The sequence below is a fragment of the Rhinoraja longicauda genome, chromosome 4 (assembly GCF_053455715.1).
Source record: "Rhinoraja longicauda isolate Sanriku21f chromosome 4, sRhiLon1.1, whole genome shotgun sequence".
Classification (NCBI taxonomy): Eukaryota; Metazoa; Chordata; class Chondrichthyes; order Rajiformes; family Arhynchobatidae; genus Rhinoraja; species Rhinoraja longicauda.
In genome coordinates this window covers 13920010-13937691 of record NC_135956.1, presented here as the reverse complement: position 1 = coordinate 13937691, position 17682 = coordinate 13920010, and the positions used below count along the sequence as shown (strand labels likewise).

The window sequence follows — 17682 nt, the reverse complement described above, 5'->3', positions numbered from 1 at the left end:
TAGCTTCATTTCCTTCCTGTACAGGACAGATTTGTGCAAGAAGACACAAAGCATTGGAGTAACTCATGCTTTTGCTGATTTATCTTCTTGTTTCTAATTTGAAGGCGGTGCCAGCCAGAGTTGAGTTGCCGACTCACAGCGCCAGAGTCCTGGGTTCGATCCCAACTACGGGTGATGCAACTCTAGCACAATCCTGATTAACTTGTGCTATTTGAAGGAATAATTTTAATGACATTCTTCATCTTCTTTTGTATCTTCCTCACTAGTCATAGAGTGATACAGTATGGAAACAGGCCCTTCGGCCCAACTTTCCCACACCGACCAACATGTCTCACCTACATTAGTCGCACCTGCCTGCGTTTGGCCCATGTCCCTATAAACCTGTCCTATCCATGTAGCTGTACAAACATTTCGTAAATGTTGCGATAGTACCTGCCTCAACTACCTCCTCCAGTAGTTCGTTCCATACACCCACCAACCTCTGTGTGGAAAAAGCTACCCCTCCAGTTCCTATTAAATCTTCCCCCCCCCCCCTCACCTTAAACCTATTCCTCTGCTTCTTGAAAACCTGCGCTGGTCCCGGGGAGAACGTACAAACTCCACACAGACAGCACCCGTAGTCAGGATCGAAGCCGGCTCTCTGGCGCTGTGAGGCAGCAACTCTACCTCTGTGCCACTGTGCCTCCCCATTGTGGTTCAGCTACATGGGACTTTAAAAATATTAGTTTAAACGCTGGAGACCAATGCATCATTGAAAGTGACACTTCGGTAGTTTGTGAATACTTTCCAATCTGAAATAGTGACTTCTTATGATAGTGGAAGTCTTTAATTGGGAGACTACACCGAGAATCTTGTAGCATGGTGTCAGGATAACAATCTATACCTTGAGGGTTCCGATCCTAAATGTACCCATCCTTTTTCTCCAGAGATGCTGCCTGACGGCTGAGTTACTCCAGCACTTTGTGTCTACCTTCATTGTAAACCAGCATCTGCAGTTCCTTCCTACACAACCTAGCCCTTAATGTCAGCATGACAAAAGCGATGGTTGTTGACCAAAGAAAGTGAGAGGGTGAACACCAATCCAGTGCTGCTGTAGAGATGGTCTCCAAATAGTTTTTTGTTAAATCTTTCAAGAAACCGTACCCTGGTGTTTAAGTTGAAAGGAACTTTTTTTTACCACGCTCCTTCTGATATAGAGAGAGTGCCACCACCCCCATCAACAAGGTGGTGGGGCGGGATAATGGCGCAGCGGTAGAGTTGCTGCCTCACAGCGCCAGAGACCCGGGTTCGATCCCAACTACGGGTGCTGCAACTCTACCGCTGCGCCACAGAGACCTAGTGTGCACGGGTGATCGGTGGTCGGCGTGGAGTCGATGGGCCGAAGGGGCTGTTTCTATGCTGTATCTCTGAAACTAAAACAACAAGCCCTTCCAAATGTCTTTGATCATTTGATCTGCACCTGCCATGAATGAATTATCGATTCTGCCATGCAGTTTTGTTTCTTACTTAAATTTCACGATGCAAATCAACTCCAGGAATCTGAAAATTTCTTGTGGAAATGGTTAATAAATTGTTTTTTAAACTCTTAGCAAATTTTCCAAGAACCACAGACTGGGGGAATCCCCTTTATTTCCCCGAAGTAAATTCTATTACGATATTTCATTCATAACAGTCATAAGATGCCCTTTGGCCCTCTGAGTCCTCAACAATCATCAATCACCTATTCACTCTGATCCCGCATTAATCCCTTTTGTTTTGTTCTTCCCATGTCCTCATTATCTCCTCCCTTCTGCCTGCACACGGAATGCAAATTTACAGTGCTGATTAACCTACCAGTCTATGCTTCTTTGGCATGTTTGAGGAAACCTACACAGTCAAAGGAAGACTATGCAAACTCCACACGACACAAAGTGCTGGAGTGACTCAGCGGGTAAGGCTGAGATTCCCCCCCCCCCCCCCCCCCCCCCCATACAACCTACTGTACATTCCTTCCTCGAGCTTCACAATTTGCAATTCCTCAATCCTTCCGTCCTTTCATTTCTGGCCCCTGTCCAACCATCTGCCCCCCCCTCACCTGTATCAACATATGAGAGTCTGAAGAAGGGTTTCGACCCCAAACATCACCTATTCCTTTTCTCCGGAGATGCTGCCTGACCCGCTGAGTTACTCCGGCACTTTGTGTCGATTTTTGTAAACCAGCATCGGCAGTTCCTTATTTCAACATGCAAATTCCACACCCACACGGCCTGAGGTGACGATTGAATCCAGTTTCAGTTTAGTTTATTGTCAGGTGTACTGAGGTACAGTGAAAAGCTTTTGTTGCATGCTATCCCATCAGTGGAAAGACAATACTTGATTACAATCGAGCCATATAGTGTACAGTGTATTTGCAGTGTATTACAGTACAAGGGAATAATGTTTAGTGCAAGGTAAAGCCAGCAAAGTCCGATCAAGGAATGTCTGAGGGTCACCCATGAGGTAGATAGTAGTTCCGGAATGCTCTCTAGTTGTGGTAGGATGATTTAGTTGCTTGATAATAGCTGGGAAGAGAAACTGCCCCTGAATCTGGGGGTGTGCATTTGCACAGTTCTGTACCTTTTGCCCGGCGGGGGAGGGGAGAAGAGGGAGTGGCCAGGGTGCGACTCGACCTTGATTGTGCTGCTGGCCTTGCCGAGGCAGCGTGAGGTATAAATGGAGCCAATAGAAGGGAAGTGGGTTTGTGTGTGGTCTGACCTTGCTGAGGAAGCAGGAGGTATACAGATCTCTGGTGCTGTGGGGCGGTGTTTTTACTGTTTGGAAATTCCGATCCTTTGGCATGAGAGCCCGACTGCTGTGCTCTCTTCCACCTCTGTTAAGCATCCTCCCTCTGTGACTGGAAATCTGCTCCCTTCACTCAGGCCCCAAAATCCATCTATTGTATCAATGGACGTCGTGGAACATCGAACAATACAGCACAGGAACTGGTTCTTCGGCCCGTAATCATGTGTTGTCTTTCTGCTGACTGGTTGGCACGGAACAAAAACTTTTCACTGTACCTCGGTACACTTGGCAATAAACTAAACTGAACTAATGTCCGTGCTGAACATGATGCCGGTTAAATTAATCTGTGCTGTACTGTCTAGTTTAGTTTAGAGATACAGTGTGGAAATAGGACCTTCGGCCCACTGACTCCGCGCCGACCAGTGGTCCCCGTACACTAGCACGATCCTAATTTACAATTTTATCAAAGCCAATTAGCCTACAAACCCGCACGTCTTTGGAGTGTGGCAGGAAACCGGAGCACCCGGAGAAAACCCACGCAGGTCACGCAAAATTCCGTACAGACAGCGCCCGTAGTCAGGATCGATCCTAGGTCTCTGGCGCTGTAAGGCAGCAGCTCTACCCCTGCGTCTCTGTGCCGCTGTGTTGTATGTTCCACGTTTAAATCTCTTCGGTCAGACAGTGGTGAACCTTTGGAATTCTATCCCCTGGCAGGCTGTGGAGATTCAGTCATTGGATTTGTTCGAACTAGAGAGTTAAAGATATCTCGACATTGAGGGAACAATGGAATCTGGAGATAGTGCAGGAAAATGGACTGAAGTAAAAGGTCAGGGTCAAGAGGTCGCAATCCCGTACCTATTTCTTGTAGTCATATGTTCCCGGAGCAGTATTAGGTCATTCGGCCGATCAAAGTCCACTCCACCATTTAATCCACCATTTAAATTCTGCTCCAAGAATTTATGAACTTGGGGAAAACATGGAAAGGTGACGTTTCGGGACGAGACCCTTCTCCTGAAGAAGTGTCTCAATCTGAAACTTCACGTGTCCATGTTCTCCAGAGACGCTGCCTGACCCGCTGAGTTATTCCGGCATTCCGAATCCTCTGACTTCTTTGTTTCTTTCATAATTGCCCTGAAGGTGACAAAGAAACTACACGTATACATGATTCTAATTCTAATCTAATTATTTCTCTTTTTTTTTTTCCCCCCTCAAGTGAAAGGAACACTCTGTTGAAAGAAGCAGAGGTCTTGCACAGAGCCAGGTTCTCCCACATAATCCAAATCTATGGTATTTGCAATGAACCCGAATTCGTGGGCATTGTGACCGAATACATGAGCAATGGATCCTTGGATCAACTCCTTCATCAGGTAATCCTTTCAATATAAGGTGGTTTTCCCTGCATGTTGAAAATTCTAGCAATAAAAAAAATAGCAAGATTCTCTTTGTTTTCCCCTGGATTAATCACCCATCTCTGAGATTCTCCATATTTTTAAGTTCTCAGATTAATTTTCCCATTGGACTTTGATCATGGGCTACAGAAATATGTCCGGTACATCGGTTGCTGTTGGATCTATTCAAAGCCGACACATGGTAACTAGGTAGATGCAAGGAACCGCAGATGCTGGTTTACAAAAAAACAAAACAAAGTTGTGGAGTAATGCAGCGGGTCAGACGGCACGTAGAAACAAAGAGTGGCAGATGCTGGTTTATACCAAAGATAGACTCAAAGTCTGCAGTAACTCAGCAGGTCAGGCAGTATCTATGGAGAAAAAGGATAGATGACATTTCAGGTTGGGACTTTTCTTCAGGCTGAAAGTAGGAGGTACAGGGTTGGGTGGAAGAGCTGGAGGTGGGAAAAGGACAATTGGAGGCGGTAACAGATGACCTCAGGCAGGGTGGTGCCCTGCTAGGTCAATTGTTGGTTAGGGAGGGCAGCATCTCTGGAGAACACAGATAGGTGCCTTTTTGGGTCAGGACCCTTCTTCAGACTTGGCTTAGCTTAAAGATACACTGTGGAAACAGGCCCTTTGGCCCACCGAGTCCATGCCGACCAACAATCACACTAGCTCTAACCTACACACTAGGGATAATTTACAGAAGCCAATTAACCTACAAACCTGCACGTCTTGGAACGTGTGAGGAAACTGGAGCAGCCGGAGAAAACCCACACGGTCACAGGAAGAATGTATGTACAAGCTCCGTACAGACAGCACCCGTAGTCAGGATTGAACCCAGGTGGCAATGTGAGGCTGCAACTCTACCATTGCACCACTGTGCCGCCCGGACACGGAACCCAAATTGCAACAATGCAGCTTCCAGTGGTTCCGCTGCTCATATGCTTTAAATTACGGCTGTTCCAATCTCAGCCAGAAGGTTGGTGGTTGTAGTTTTATTCCACCAACCCCCCTCTGCGTCACCCCTTGTTTCTAAGCTGTGTGCACAATATTGTGATGAAGGCCTATATATAGAACCATTGTAGGTTCATATCATATCATATCATATATATACAGCCGGAAACAGGCCTTTTCGGCCCTCCAAGTCCGTGCCGCCCAGTGATCCCCGTACATTAACACTATCCTACACCCACTAGGGCCAATTTTTACATTTTACCCAGCCAATTAACCTACATACCTGTACGTCTTTGGAGTGTGGGAGGAAACCGAAGATCTCGGAGAAAACCCACGCAGGTCACGGGGAGAACGTACAAACTCCTTACAGTGCAGCACCCGTAGTCAGGATCGAACCTGAGTCTCCGGCGCTGCATTCGCTGTAAAGCAGCAACTCTACCGCTGCGTTCCTCTTTGAGGAATGCACTTCCACTTCCTCGTGGCTGTTCTAAAGCAGGCACTGGTTTCGTGAAAATCATACATAGATCCCCAATGAAAATGGCGGGGCTAATTATGTGCTTTAAATTGTTTGTCTTCCAGCATGTCCAATATACATTCCTCGATCGGGCAGCACAGTAGAGTAGCTGCCTTACACCGCCAGATACCCAAGTTCAATCCTGACCACGGGTGCTGTCTGTACAGAGTTTGCATGTTCTCCCTGTGACTGCATGGGTTTTCCCCGGGTGATCCGGTTTCCTCCCACACTCCAAAGACATGTGGGTTTGTAGATTAATTGGCCCTTTGTAAATTGGCCCTAGTGTGTAGGACAGAACTAGTGTAGTGGCTGGCTGGCATGGATTCGGTAGGCTGAAAGGCCTGTCTCCATACTGTATCACTAAACTAAACTAAATTAACTGGAGTCTAAATGCTGAATGCCCCACATTCATGTTTCTAACTAGGTTGTTTTATCACATGATTTTCCCTGGCTGAACAATAATTAGATTAATTTTCTAATAATGGATGTATGCTTTTGTTCTGACATAGAAAGAAACCTATCCCATTCTCCCTTGGGCGTTACGACTCCGTATTCTACATGAAATTGCCCTTGGAGTGAATTTCCTGCACAACATGAACCCACCATTGCTGCATCACGACCTGAAGGCCCAGAATATTCTGCTGGATAGTGAATTCCACGTGAAGGTAAGAAATCGTATGCACGGTCTTAATTCGCCAATTCACCACTTCATCGTATTATGCTTGATAGAAGATTATGGTGTCAATGAGTCATACAGTAATGGGAACGGGTTTAGTTCAGTTTACTTTAGTGATACAGCGTGGAAACAGGCCCTTTGGCTAATCCTTTAGACTTCCACTTCGTGACCGACTCATAATTGTACGACAGAAAATAAAAATGAATCAGCTAATTACCTGTAAGCAATATATCATGGTCTAGAACAGTATTGGGAATGTTTTAGACTTTCGAGATACAGTGCAGAAACAGCCCCTTCGGGCCACCGAGTCTATGCCAACCACCGATCACCTGTGCACTAGTTCTATCCCACACACTAGGGACAATTTACAGAAGTCAATTAACCTACACGACTTTGAAATGTGGGAGGAACTCAGAGCAACGAGAGAAAACCCATGCAGTCACAGGGAGAACGTGCAAACTCCCATACAGACTGCACCCTGTAGCCAGGATCGAACCCAGGTCTCTGGTTCCATAAGGCTGCAACTCTACCGCTGCGCCACCCTGCTGAGCTGTTGTAATTCATTTAATTTCACGTGGGATATTCGGACATTTTGAGGTGTGCCCAATCTCATCATAAGTTAACACAGTGATTTATTTCTCCTTGAACACATGATTGATTTAGACGCAAAATGCTGGAGTAACTCAGCGGGACAGGCAGCACCTCTGGAGAGAAGGAATGGGTGACGTTTCAGGCCGAGACCCTTCTTGACCCGAAACGTCATCTATCCAGAGATGCTGCCTGACCCGCTGAGTTACTCCAGCATTTTGTCTCTCTCTTCGGTGTGAACCAGCATCCACAGTTCCTTCCTACACATGATTGATTCATGTGGTCATTAAGGTTTTAATGTGTTTATCTAACGGACTTTTGTGATGGGTGTGGTTACTCGTTAAGATTGCAGATTTTGGACTATCAAAGTGGCGGCGTTTAACCATGAGTAAATCGTCGGGCCTGAAATCTCCCACCACCGGGGGGACAGTAATCTACATGGCCCCCGAACAGTACGAGCCGAACAAAGTCAAACGGGCAGATGTAAAGCACGACATTTACAGGTAAGCGGAACTGAAGACTCTTCAACGGTTACTCAACACTATCACTTTCATAAGACAGTAAGCGATATAATTTGGACACACACGAGAATGCACCTATCCGTTTCCTCCAGAGATGCCCCAGTGGCACGGCGGCAGAGTTGCTGCCTGACAGCGCCAGAGCCGCGGGTTCGATCCTGACCACGGGTGCTGTCTGTACGGAGTTTGTACCTTGGGTTTTCTCCAGGATCTCCAGTTTTCACCCACACTCCAAAGACGTATAGGTTTGTAGGTTAATTGGCTTCGGTAAAAATTGTAAATTGCCCATAGTGTGTAGGACAATGCTAGTGTACGGGGTAATCACTGGTCGGTGCAGACTCGGTGGGCCGATGGGCCTGTTTCCATGCTTTATCTCTGAAGTCTAAAGCCTAAAGATGCCACCTGACCCGCTGAGTTACTCCAACATTTTGTGCCGATCATTAATTTAGTTTAGAGATACAGCATGGAAACAGGCCCTTCGGCCTGGCGTCTCTCATCTAAGCCGGTCACATTTGCCCATATTTGACCCGTCTCCCTAAACCCTTCCTCTCCATGTTCCTGAAAAAAAGCCCGTTAAATGTTGTCGTAGAAACTGCCTTAAAAGATTGCTCCAGCCTTCGTTCCATATGTGAACCACCATCTTTATGGGGGGGAACAAAGTGCCCCTCATGTTCCTATTAAATCTTCCCATGTCACCTTAGACACAAAATGCTGGAATAACTCAGCTGGAATAACTCAGGAGAGAAGGAACGGGTGACGTTTCGGGTCAAGACCCTTCTTCAGAGTTATTCCAGTCTGAAGAACTAACTACCTTTCTCCAACTACATTCTATCTTTGTCCCGCCTCCTCCCCTGACATCAGTCTGAAGAAGGGTCTCGACCCAAAACGTCACCCATTCCTTCTCTCCAGAGATGCTGCCTGTCCCGCTGAGTTACTCCAGCATTTTGTGTCTACCAGTCTGAAGAAGGTTCCCGATCCAAAACATCGCCTATAGGAAATAGGCAACGTTCCTATAAATGAATAGGTGACGTTTTGGGTCAAGACCTTTCTTCAGACTGGGATCACCGAAGCAGGGTCTCGACCCAAAACATCACCTGTTCCTTCTCTCCAGAGATGCTGCCTGTCCCACTGAGTTACTCCAGCATTTTGTGTCTATCTTTGGTTTAAACCAGCATCTGCAGTTCCTTCCTTCATCTTAAACCTATGACCTCTAGTTCTTTATTCCCCAACCCTCGGGGGGGAAAAGGCTGTGTGAAATATTTCATTCCGGCCTTCCATGAACGTACTTTGAACATGGCAGGTCCCCTGTGCGGAGAGGTGAGCTATAACTACAGCATGATAATTGGGAACCACTCTCATGGTTTGAGATCCGTTTCAATTTAATAGCAGTTTTTTCCGCTGCTTGGGAAACTCGGTTGCGAAGTGAAGTTGGATCTGATGATTCACCATTTTACCGGTGTTTTCGGAGTCGAGAGAAGCGTGATTGCTTTGCTTCAACCTTGGCCCGACATGCAAATATGCTGTGACCACTTCCTCACTGTGGTCAGCTCTCCCTCACATTCTCACACACGAGGAGGCAGCAGTAGAGTTGCAGCCTTTACAGTGCCAGAGACCAGGGTTTGATCCTGACTACGGGCGCTGTCTGTACGGAGTTTGTACTTTCTCCCCGTGGCTTGCATGGGGTTTCCACGGGCATTCTGGATTCCCCACACACTCCAAAGACGTACAAGTTTGTAGGTTAATTGTCTTTGGAAAAATTGTAAAATTCCACACTGTATCTCTAGACTAAATGTGCCTATTCTTTCCTTCCCACGACCAGTGGTCTTCCCCAGTACCACTGTCCAAGTCCTTCTCTCCTCCTCCCCACACCCTGTGCCCATGTGGGCTAAGGAACAACCTCCGTGCTTGCAATCTCTGTGCTCTCTTCAGTCAGCTAACTCGCCCCTCTTCCCCTCCCCTCCCACCCGCATCCCCTGCCACAACTTCTTCATGGATATGAGTACAGTTGGAGGGTCATGTTACAATTGAACAAGGCATTGCTGAGGTCACGTTTAGAGGGGGTTTCAGTTTTGGTCGCCCTGTTTAGTTTAGAGATACAGTGCGGATAAAGGCCCTTCGGCCCACCGAGTCCGCGCCAACCAGCGATCCCCGCACACTAACAATATCCTACACGCACTAGGAACAATTTACAATGATACCAAGCCAATTAGCCAACAAACCTGTATGTGTTTGGAGTGTGGGAGGAAACAGGTGACCCCGGAGAAAACCCACGCAGGCCACGGGGAGAGCGTACAAACTCCGTACATACAGCACCCGTAGTCGGGATCGAACCCTGGTCTCTGGCGCTGTAAGGCAGCAACTCTACCATTGTGCCGCATCTATAATAGGAAAGATGGAAAGGGTGCACCGAAGATTTACGAGGATGTTGTCTGGACTCGAGCGCCTGAGCTACAGGGAGAGATTGAGCAGGATAGGACTGTATTCCTTGGAGCGCAGGAGTGTGAGGGGCGATCTTTTGAAGTGTCTATGACCATGAGAGGAATAGATCGGGTAAATGCACGGAGTCTTGTACCCAGAGTAGGGAATCCAGAACCAGAGGGTGAGGGTTTAAGGTGAGGGGGGGAAGGTTTGATTGGGACCTCTGTGCCACTCCAAACCACAGTTGATTACATTTTAATCAGCCAGCGTTGCACCATCAGCAATGGGTCACGATGCGGACGTCTGCAGGAAGCGGTGCAGTGGACACGGAGAAGGTTTTGCTGTTATCAAGCTTGTACAGCTGTCAGTTGCTGCCAGAGATTAGGACGTGGCCGGCAGCATGAGCAGAAGGTTCAGAGAGTGGAACAAGATGCTGGAGAAAAAGAGTAAGGGAGAGGGGGTGGGTTCAGAATTCAGCAAGAGGCCCAAAACCACTCAGACTGTTTGGTTTAGCTGAGAGATAAGGAGCGGAAACAGGCCATTCAGCATACCGAGTCCGCACCGACCAGCGATCCCCCTACACAACCACAGGGACGTCACGGTGGCGCAGCGGTAGAGTTGCTGCCTTACAGCGAATGCACCGCCGGAGACCCGGGTTCGATCCCAACTACAGGTGCTGTCTGTACGGAGTTTGTAAGTTCTCCCTGTGACCTGCGTGTGTTTTTTTCTCCCGAGATCTTCGGTTTCCTCCTACACTCCAAAGACGTACAGGTTTGTAGGTTAGTTGGCTTGGTAAATGTAAAAATTGTCCCGAGTGGGTGTAGGATAGTGTTAATGTGTGGGGATCGCTGGTCGGCACAGACCCGCTGGGCCTTGGGGACTGTTTCCGCGCTGTATCTCTAAACTAAACTAAAAACCAATTATCCTACACACCAGGGACAATTTACAGTTTTTGCCAAAAACAATTAACCTACAATCCTCAGAAGGTCAGAAGACCTTTGAAACCTTTGATAGGTGCAGAATTAGGCCATTTGGCCCATCATGTCTACTGCGCCATTCAGTCATGGCTGATCTATCGCTCCCTGCTAACCCCATTCTCATGCCTTCTCCCTATAACCTCTGACACCCGTATTAATCAAGAATCTATCTATCTCTGCCTTAAAAATATCCACTGACTTGACCTCCGCAGCCTTCTGTGGCAAACCTGCATGTCTCTGGAGTGTGGGAGGAAACCGGAGCACCGGGGGAAAGCCCTCACGGTCACGGGAAGAACGTGCAAACTCCATGCAGACAGCACCTGTGGTCAGGATCGAACCTTGGTTTCTGGTACTGTTAGAAGATGTGGCGAGAAGAAAGAATGACTCGGGTGGAAGTCTTTGATAATGTAGAAACAAGGAACTACAGATGCTAGCTTACACAAAAGGACGCAGAACACTGGGGTAACTCAGTGGGTCAGGCAGCATCGCTGGTGAACATGGATAGGTGATGTTTTCAGGTCGGGACCCTTCCTCAAACTGTTGCTGATTATGTTGGCTGTTTTTCTGAGGCAGTGTGAAATGTAGATGGAGCCAGCAGTGGGGATTATGGTCACCATTGATCAGACTCCTTCACTCAGTCCGCCTTAACCAACCTGATCTCCCAATGGCTCAGCACTTCAACTCCCCCTCCCACTCCCACTCCCAGTCTGACCTTGCTGTCATGGGCCTCCTCCATTGTCATAGTGAGGCCCACCGCAAATTGGAGGAACAGCACCTCACATTTCCCTTGGGCAGCTTACACCCCAGCAGTATGAACATTGACTTCTCCAACTTTAGATAGCTCCTCTGTCCCTCTCGTTCCCCTCCCCCTTTGCAGTTCTCCCACTGTCTTCCTGTCTCCAACTACATCGTTTCTTTGTCTCGCCCCCCTCCCCTGACATCAGTCTGGAGAAGGGTCTCGACCCGAAACGTCACCCATTCCTTCTGTCCAGAGATGCTGCCTGACCCTCTGAGTTACTCCAGCATTTTGTGATACCATTGATCAGACTTGGCACTGCTCAGGGTGATGGAGGAGCCAGGTACGATAGCAGCAGTTAGGAGGCATTTTGGATAGGCTACGTGTGAACGGATGGATACGGATCACGTGCAGACAGGCATTTAGTTTAACTTCATGCAGTGTGTGTGTGTTGTGTAACTTGAATCCTCCACAATGAGTGATGTTCTCCATATTAATAGAATTGTCCATAAATGTGCTTTCATTCCTTTGTAGCTTTGCAATAATAATGTGGGAAGTCCTCGCAAGAAAACAGCCATTTGAAGGTAGGTGGTCTCACGGTTTTCGTTTCAAACATGTATTGACATTCTGCTTTTTAAATAAATTCTTAATAAATTCGAACACATCCATTTCAAAGCCAAACGTTCCATTTTTTCCAATGTGGTTTTTAAGGTTGGGGTGAGGGGGGGAAGAATTAATAGGAGCCTAGGGGATAACCTTTTTCACACAAAGGGTGGTGGGTGTATGGAACGAGCTGCCACAGGAGGTAGTTGAGGCAGGTACTTTCATAACATTTACAAGACAATTGACAGATACATGGAGAGGCACAGTGATGCATTGACCCGGTTTAGATCCTGACTATGGGTGCTGTCTGTACGGAGTTTTACGTTCTCCCCGTGACTGTGGGTTTTCTCTGGGTGCTCCGGTTTCCTCCCAGGCTCCAAAGACGTGTGGGTCTCTAGGTTGATTTGGCTTCCGTAATTGTAAATTGTCCCTGGTGCGTAGGATAGTGCTAGTGCTAGTGTATGGGGTGATCACTGGTCGGTGTGGACCCGGTGGGCCGAAGGGCCTGTTTCCAAGCTGCATCTCTAAAATCTAAAAAAAATCTGAATTTCACTAGACCTATTGAGGTCTTACGACCTTTTGTGTTTTTATCGTGTGCATAGCTGCCATATTTCCTTATCTGAAGAAGGGCCTCGGCCTGGAACGTCGCCTGTTCCTTCTCTCCAGAGATTCTGCCTGTCCCGCTGAGTTACTCCAGCATTTTGTGTCTATCTTCTCTTTAAACCAGCATCTGCAGTTCCTTCCGACACATTTCCTTATAACACCAACGTCTTGGCCAGTGACAAAGTTCATTGATCATACATCATAAAGGCACATTGTGCCATAAGGAAAAAATAAATTGACACTAAAATCTATGGCACACCCAAATTGTTCCCAACAAAACTGATTGAATATTTCCATATGCTCTGTATTTCTGCATTATTTATCCTGGTAAATATAATCTTTTGCATCAACTAAATTAATTTGTTCATCATCTTAAATAAAAGTAACCGCATGAAATAACACTTGTCTGGTTAGCCTAGTAAAAAAAAGAGTACTCTACAAAATATTTATAGCGGTTATTTTGTCTTAAATGTTCTTTTGCGCATTGCATACCTATGGAGTCATAGAGTCATGCAGCATGGAAATAGGTCCTTCGGCCCATCGTGCCAACCAAAATACGCGCTCCATTCCTACCTGCCCAAGTTTGGCCCATATCCCTCTAAATCTTTCCGATCCATGTATCTGTCCAAATGTCTTTTAAATAGTGTACCGCCTGCCTCAACTACCCCCTCTGGCCACTCGTTCCATATACCCACCACCCTCTGAGAGAAGTTGCCCCTCAAGATCCTATTGAATCTTTCCCCCCTCGTCTTCAACCTATGTCCTCACCTTAAACCTATGTCCTGCATCGACACTATCTATTCCCCTCTTGATCTTGTACACCTTCATAACACCACCCCTCATTCTCCTGCGCTCCAAGGAATAATGTCCCAGCATGCTCAACCTCTCCCTGAAGCTCAGGCCTCGTGTTCTCGCAACATCCTTGTAAAGGATAGCGGAGTCAGGGGGTATGGGGAGAAAGCAGGAACGGGGTACTGATTGAGAATGATCAGCCATGATCACATTGAATGGCGGTGCTGGCTCGAAGGGCCGAATGGCCTACTCCTGCACCTATTGTCTATTGTCTATTGTCTAAATCTTCTCTGGACTCTTTCCAGTTTAACAACATCTTTCATGTAGCAGGATGGCCAAAATTGAACTCAAATGTGGCCTCACCAATGTCTTCTACAACTATAACATCCCAACGTCTATACTCGATACCCTGACTGATGAAGGGCAATGTGCCAAGCCTCCGCCAGCCACCTTTTCCCTATTTACTTCATCACGTATCTTGTACACTGTGGACGGCTTGATTGTAATCATGTTTAGTCTTTCTGCCCACTGGTTAGCACACAACAAAAAGCTTTTCACCGTACCAACGTACAAGTGATAATAAACTAAATTAAACCTGTGACGTCACTTTCAAGGAAATATAAGTTATTGGAGCAGAATTAAGCCATTTGGCCCATCGTGTCTACTCCACCATTCAATCATGGCTGATCCATCTCTCCCTCTCAACCCCATTCTCCTGCCTTCTCCCCATAACCCCTGACACCTGTGCCTTCCACGCACCTGCACTCCTTAAATAACTCCTTATAACTTTAATGCAAAATGTTTTCTTTGGTTTAGTTCAGAGATACAGTGTGGAAACAGGCCCTTCGGCCCATCGAGTCTGCACCGAACAGCGATCCTTGCACCCTGACACTATCCTACACACACTAGGGCCGATTTACATTTATACCAAGCCAATTAACCTACAAACCTGTACGTCTTTGGAGTGTGGGAGGAACCCGGAGAAAACCCACACAAGTCACGGGGAGAACGTACAAACTCCGTACGGACAGCACCCGTAGTCAGGATTGAACCCTGGTCTCTAGCGCTGCAAGGCAGTAGCTCTATCGCTGCGCCATCGAGCTGCCCCTTTGGTTAAAATATTACTGAACTTGTATCCACTATTCTTTCACAGATGCTACCAACCCAGTACAGGTGATGTTCAGTGTACTGAGGGGCACGAGACCTGACACCAGTGAGGAGAGCTTACCTCTGGACATCCCCAGCCGTGAACTACTGCTGGAGCTGATGACAACCGGCTGGTCACAAAACCCCAATGAGCGGCCTTCATTTATTAGTAAGTCGGCATAAGTGTGCCATCTATAGCCCATAGAACGGCACGGCACAGTGGCGTAGCGGTAGAGTTGCTGCCTTACAGCTCCAGAGGCCCGGGTTCCATCCTGACCACGGGGTGCTTGTCTGTACAGAGTTTGGACGTTCTTCCCGTGACCTGCGAGGGTTTTCTCTGCAATCTTCGGTTTCCTTCCACATTCCAAAAGAGGTACACGGTTTGTGGGTTAATTGGTTTGGTGTAAATTAAATGTAAAAATTGTCCCCAGTGTGTGTGTAGGGTAGTGTTAATGTACGGGGATTGCTGGTGGGCGTGGACTCGGTGGGCCGAAGGGCCTGTTTCCGCGCTGCAGCTCTGTAAAGTACAGCACGGGGATAGGTACTGCAACCCACAATGCTTGTGCCGAACACGATACCAAGCTAAACTGGTCTCATCTGCCTGTACATGATCCATATCCATCTATTCCTTGCAATAGACAATAGACAATAGGTGCAGGAGGAGGCCATTCGGCCCTTCGAGCCAACACCGCCATTCAATGTGATCATGGCTGATCATTCTCAATCAGTACCCCGTTCCTGCCTTCTCCCCATACCCCCTGACTCCGCTATCCTTAAGAGCTCTATCCAGCTCTCTCTTGAATGCATTCAGAGAATTGGCCTCCACTGCCTTCTGAGGCAGAGAATTCCACAGATTCACAACTCTCTGACTGAAAAAGATTTTCCTCATCTCAGTTCTAAATGGCCTACCCCTTATTCTTAAACTGTGGCCCCTGGTTCTGGACTCCCCCAACATTGGGAACATGTTTCCTGCCTCGAACGTGTCCAACCCCTTAATAATCTTATACGTTTCGATAAGATCTCCTCTCATCCTTCTAAATTCCAGTGTATACAAGCCTAGTCGCTCCATGTGCACTTCCATGTGCCTATCTAAAAGACTCTTATACGCAACCATTGCGTCTGCCTTCACTGCCACAATGCATTCCAGGCCCCCACCACGCTCCATGTAACCAACACCTTCCCTGCAAATCTCCATTAGAATTTACCCCTCTCACCTTAGAGATAAGCCTTCTAGTGTTGGACATTTCCTGGAAGAAAAAAACCCCTGACTGTCTAATCTGTCCATGCCTCTCGTAATTTTATGTACTTCCATCAAGTTTCCAACGTTCCTTGGAGCTCAGGAAGACGAGGGGTGATGTTATGGAGGTGTATAAACTTCCCGGAGAAAACAATCCAAGTTTATCCAGCCTCTTCTTGTAGCTGAAACCCTCTAATCCAGGCAGCATTCTGGTAAACCCTCTCCAAAGCTGCCACATCCCTCCTGTGATAGGGCGGCATGGTGGTGCAGCGGTAGAGTTGCTGCCTCACAGCGTCGGGGACCCGGGTTCGATCCTGACTACAGGTGCTGTCTGTGTGGAATTGACGTTCTCCCTGTTTTCTCCGGGTGCTCCGGTTTCCTCCCACATTCCAAAGACGTGCAGGTTTGTGGGTGAATTGGCTTCTGAAAGTCGACCCTAGTGTGTAGGATAGAACTCGTGACCGCACATATGATGCTCCGAGAAGAAGGGTCCTTACCTGAAACGTCCCCGATCCATGTTCTCCAGAGAAGCTGCCTGACCCCCTGAGTTACTCCAGCACTTTGTCTTTTTTGTTGTTGTTGTAAACCAGCATCTGCAGTTCCTTGTTTCTATGTTGTAAAAATGGATTTAGTTCAGAAAGGTCCTTCAGCGAAGCAGTACCTGTCCTTACCTGGTTGACCCAAATGAGACTCCAGGCATCTACTGTCTCCATTGTTCTCAGTATGGATTCCTATATCAGTGAGACAGGGTTAACGTTTCGCTGAACAGTCCGCCTTGGCCTACGCAATCTCCCGGTTGCCAAAGTTTTTAACTCCCCATTCCCACACTGACCTTTCTCTCCTGGGCCTTCTCCATTGTCAGAGTGAGGCCACACACAAATTGGAGGAACAGCACCTCATATCTTGCTAGGGCTGCTTACAACTGAGAGGTATTGTTGACCCTATCACCTCTATAGGGTATCAACTGACATGTCAAACCAAAGACTCTAAACCAAGGTTTAGTACAACTTAATCTTTATTAACACTTGAGTAGCTGAAAACATGCATGCAAACTATTGACTTCTAATAACTTCTCATTCACTTTATAATTTCAACTTATCACTTCTTAAACTAAATCACAAAACGCATGACTTGGTCTCAGATATAGAAACATAGAAAATAGGTGCATGAGTAGGCCATTCGGCACTTTGAACCAGCACCGCCATTCAATACGACCATGGCTGATCATCCAAAATCAGTACCCCTCACTGCTTTCTCCCCATATCCCTTGATTCCTTTAGCCCGAAGAGCTAAATCTAACTCTCTCTTGAAAACATCCAGTGAATTGGCCTCCACTGCCTTCTGTGGCAGAGAATTCCACGAATTCCACAGATTCCACAGACATGTTACTCGCATGAATGAATTGGCCAGATTCACTCTGTTGGTAGGGTGTAATCTCTGAGCTTCGGACTCTGGTCCCTTACCGCCTTTCTTTTATACTAATTTTCCTTCAAACTCCTAAAGGAACCCGGTGTTCTAACCCAAGGCTCTCACAATTCTGAAGTCAGTCATTTCAAGTTGTCACTCATCCAAGTGCTGAATAAACAAAACGCATCGTCGTTCCTTATCAGGCTCGAGTGTTCTTAATTACGTTGCCTGTTCATATTTCCAATCTCCTCATACAGTTCCTTTGCAAAATGGTCGTTCCCAGACACCTTATCTTCTCAAGGTCACACTACATAGCCATGCAGTTACCTTCAGCTCTGTTCTCGCCAGATATCCGTCAC

At 47.1% G+C, this 17682-nt stretch overlaps 1 protein-coding gene across 1 annotated transcript in view; it reads left to right on the top strand.

Annotated features, from left to right (window-relative positions):
• The window catches only part of ripk2 (receptor-interacting serine-threonine kinase 2), a 43006-nt gene that overhangs the window by 11632 nt on the left and 13692 nt on the right, over nucleotides 1-17682 (top strand). Inside the window, exons 2-6 of the mRNA XM_078398503.1 lie at nucleotides 3974-4127; nucleotides 6132-6287; nucleotides 7232-7389; nucleotides 12070-12119; nucleotides 14687-14848. Of these exons, the coding sequence (XP_078254629.1) occupies nucleotides 3974-4127; nucleotides 6132-6287; nucleotides 7232-7389; nucleotides 12070-12119; nucleotides 14687-14848 (680 nt within the window). The remainder of the gene's footprint in view (nucleotides 1-3973; nucleotides 4128-6131; nucleotides 6288-7231; nucleotides 7390-12069; nucleotides 12120-14686; nucleotides 14849-17682) is intronic.